This window comes from Argentina silus (assembly GCF_951799395.1).
Source record: "Argentina silus genome assembly, chromosome: X".
NCBI lineage: Eukaryota > Metazoa > Chordata > Actinopteri > Argentiniformes > Argentinidae > Argentina > Argentina silus.
The window spans coordinates 13,865,633-13,867,583 of NC_139653.1; the positions used below are offsets into that span (position 1 = coordinate 13,865,633).

A 1,951-nucleotide genomic window follows, 5' to 3' on the forward strand; every position below is an offset into this window, starting at 1 on the left:
ACACATCTCAATGAAGGGGGCCCAATGCCAAAACTCAACAAAGAGAGATAGGGTAGAGATGGGCATTTACATTCACTGTGTGGGGGCAAAGGCGTGCGACACTGGGGTTCTGTCCCCTGCCTAAATGGGGTTCCATTACACACACACACACACACACACACACACACACACACACACACACACACACACTCACTCACACAGAGACACACACACACACACACACACTCACATGCACACACACACACACACACACACACACACACACACACACACACACACACACACACACAGACCCACACAAACACACAAGCACACAAAGAGAAACCTGGCCGTTGCTTTTCAGGCAGCTAGAAATCTGGGCCTGTTCCAAAACTCCACACAGGAAATGACATTTCCTACGTTTTGCAGGGCAGAAGGAGAGAGAGAGGGGGGGGGGGGGGAGTTTGCGAACAGAGCAAGTACTGTTTCATATTACACACACAGTGGGTTTGGGCAGCAGAGGGAGAAAAGAGAAAAGAAGAGAGAGAGAAAAGAGGAGTGAATGGTGGGATAGGGCTGGGGTGGGTACTGTAGCTACTGGTGGGTGGTGTAGCTGGGTCTGGTTGTACAGCTGGTTGTCTAACTGTTGTTTAGCTGTGTAGGTTTATGGATTGGCTGACTGTGGAAAATGAACTTCTCCTCTGTAGTGGTCGTTCTCCTGACTAGAGCCCTTGTCGCAGGTAAGCAGCTCTGTTCAATCTGTTTTCCCTGTGAAAAAACTCACTAACTACAGATGTAACTACAAGAACCCTGCTGGGGCAATGGTAGAGGGAAAGACAGAAAACAGAACAAGACTGAAAAAAAGTGAGTTAGAAAGTGAGTTAGAAAGTGAGTTAGAAAGAAAGAAAGAAAGAAAGAAAGAAAGAAAGAAAGAAAGAAAGAAAGAAAGAAAGAAAATATATACATATATATACTTGCTTTGTTGAGTTACAGTGTCTGTTGAGTTACAGTGCCATACATCTTCTGTTTTTTTATGTCCTAAATGTAAACAATTAGTCAGAAACATAAACTATTGCTGTGTATGTTATGCTGTACATGTTACCAAAATAGAAAGAATCTATACAATATCGGTATTTAAAAATCACACTTTCCCTCGGGGTCAAAGATAAGTAGAGAATGCTGTTGGGTACATTAACAGGTAGTGTAGACACAGGTAGAATCAGTCTTACAATAGATTGATTGAACCTTACATGGCTCTATATAGTCTTCAGCTAGAGCAGTTGTTTGATGCCCTGTATGTTTGAGGCCTTGTTGTTATGAACAGTATAAACAATGTGTTGTATGGATGTATAACACATGCTGTGGTGAGAGACAGACCCTGAGGGAGAGACTCAGCGGACAAACACACACCAAGACTCTTCAGTACAGATGATCCCTGTTATCTTGTCATGCTTCTCTCCCTCTCTCTCTCTCTCTCTTAGATAACACTGTACAAGCTGTTTTGTCTGTGTCTTCTAAAGTTGAAAGCAGCCTCTGCAGTGTAGATAAATAGGTTCCACGTGTAGAGGCTCTCTGCCTCCTCAGGCTCTCTGCCTCCTCAGGCATACTGTGTCCAGACTCACTGACTCCCCTGTGCAGCCCTGACCCAGCTGGCAGCACTGGGCATCTACTGACTCATCTACAAACATATTTACCTCCAAAGATCTGTTTCCTTCAGAGATACACTACATAGCATTGGCTGTGCACTACATACATTGACTTCCAAAAATCTATTTCTTAAAGACAAATAACTCAGGTCAAACTGCAGGTTTAGGTTGGACACAGAGAACCATAGACCAGGTCATAGACCAAACTCAGAATTGGTTCCCAAACTAATATATGCTGTGATAAAGCTTTTTATGAAGTCACTAGTGCTGTGATGCTAGGATTTTGTCTTTAGTGGGTCTTGTGGTTCTGGACCCATCATTTAGGA

General features: G+C 43.6%; 1 protein-coding gene across 1 annotated transcript in view; it reads left to right on the forward strand.

Annotated features, from left to right (window-relative positions):
• Nucleotides 1–600: 600 nt before the first annotated feature.
• The window catches only part of vstm4a (V-set and transmembrane domain containing 4a), a gene marked incomplete at its 3' end in the record, with an annotated part of 9,759 nt that continues 8,408 nt past the window's right edge, over nt 601–1,951 (forward strand). Inside the window, exon 1 of the mRNA XM_083695754.1 lies at nt 601–719. Coding sequence (XP_083551880.1) covers nt 668–719 — 52 coding nt within the window. The 5' untranslated portion in view covers nt 601–667. The remainder of the gene's footprint in view (nt 720–1,951) is intronic.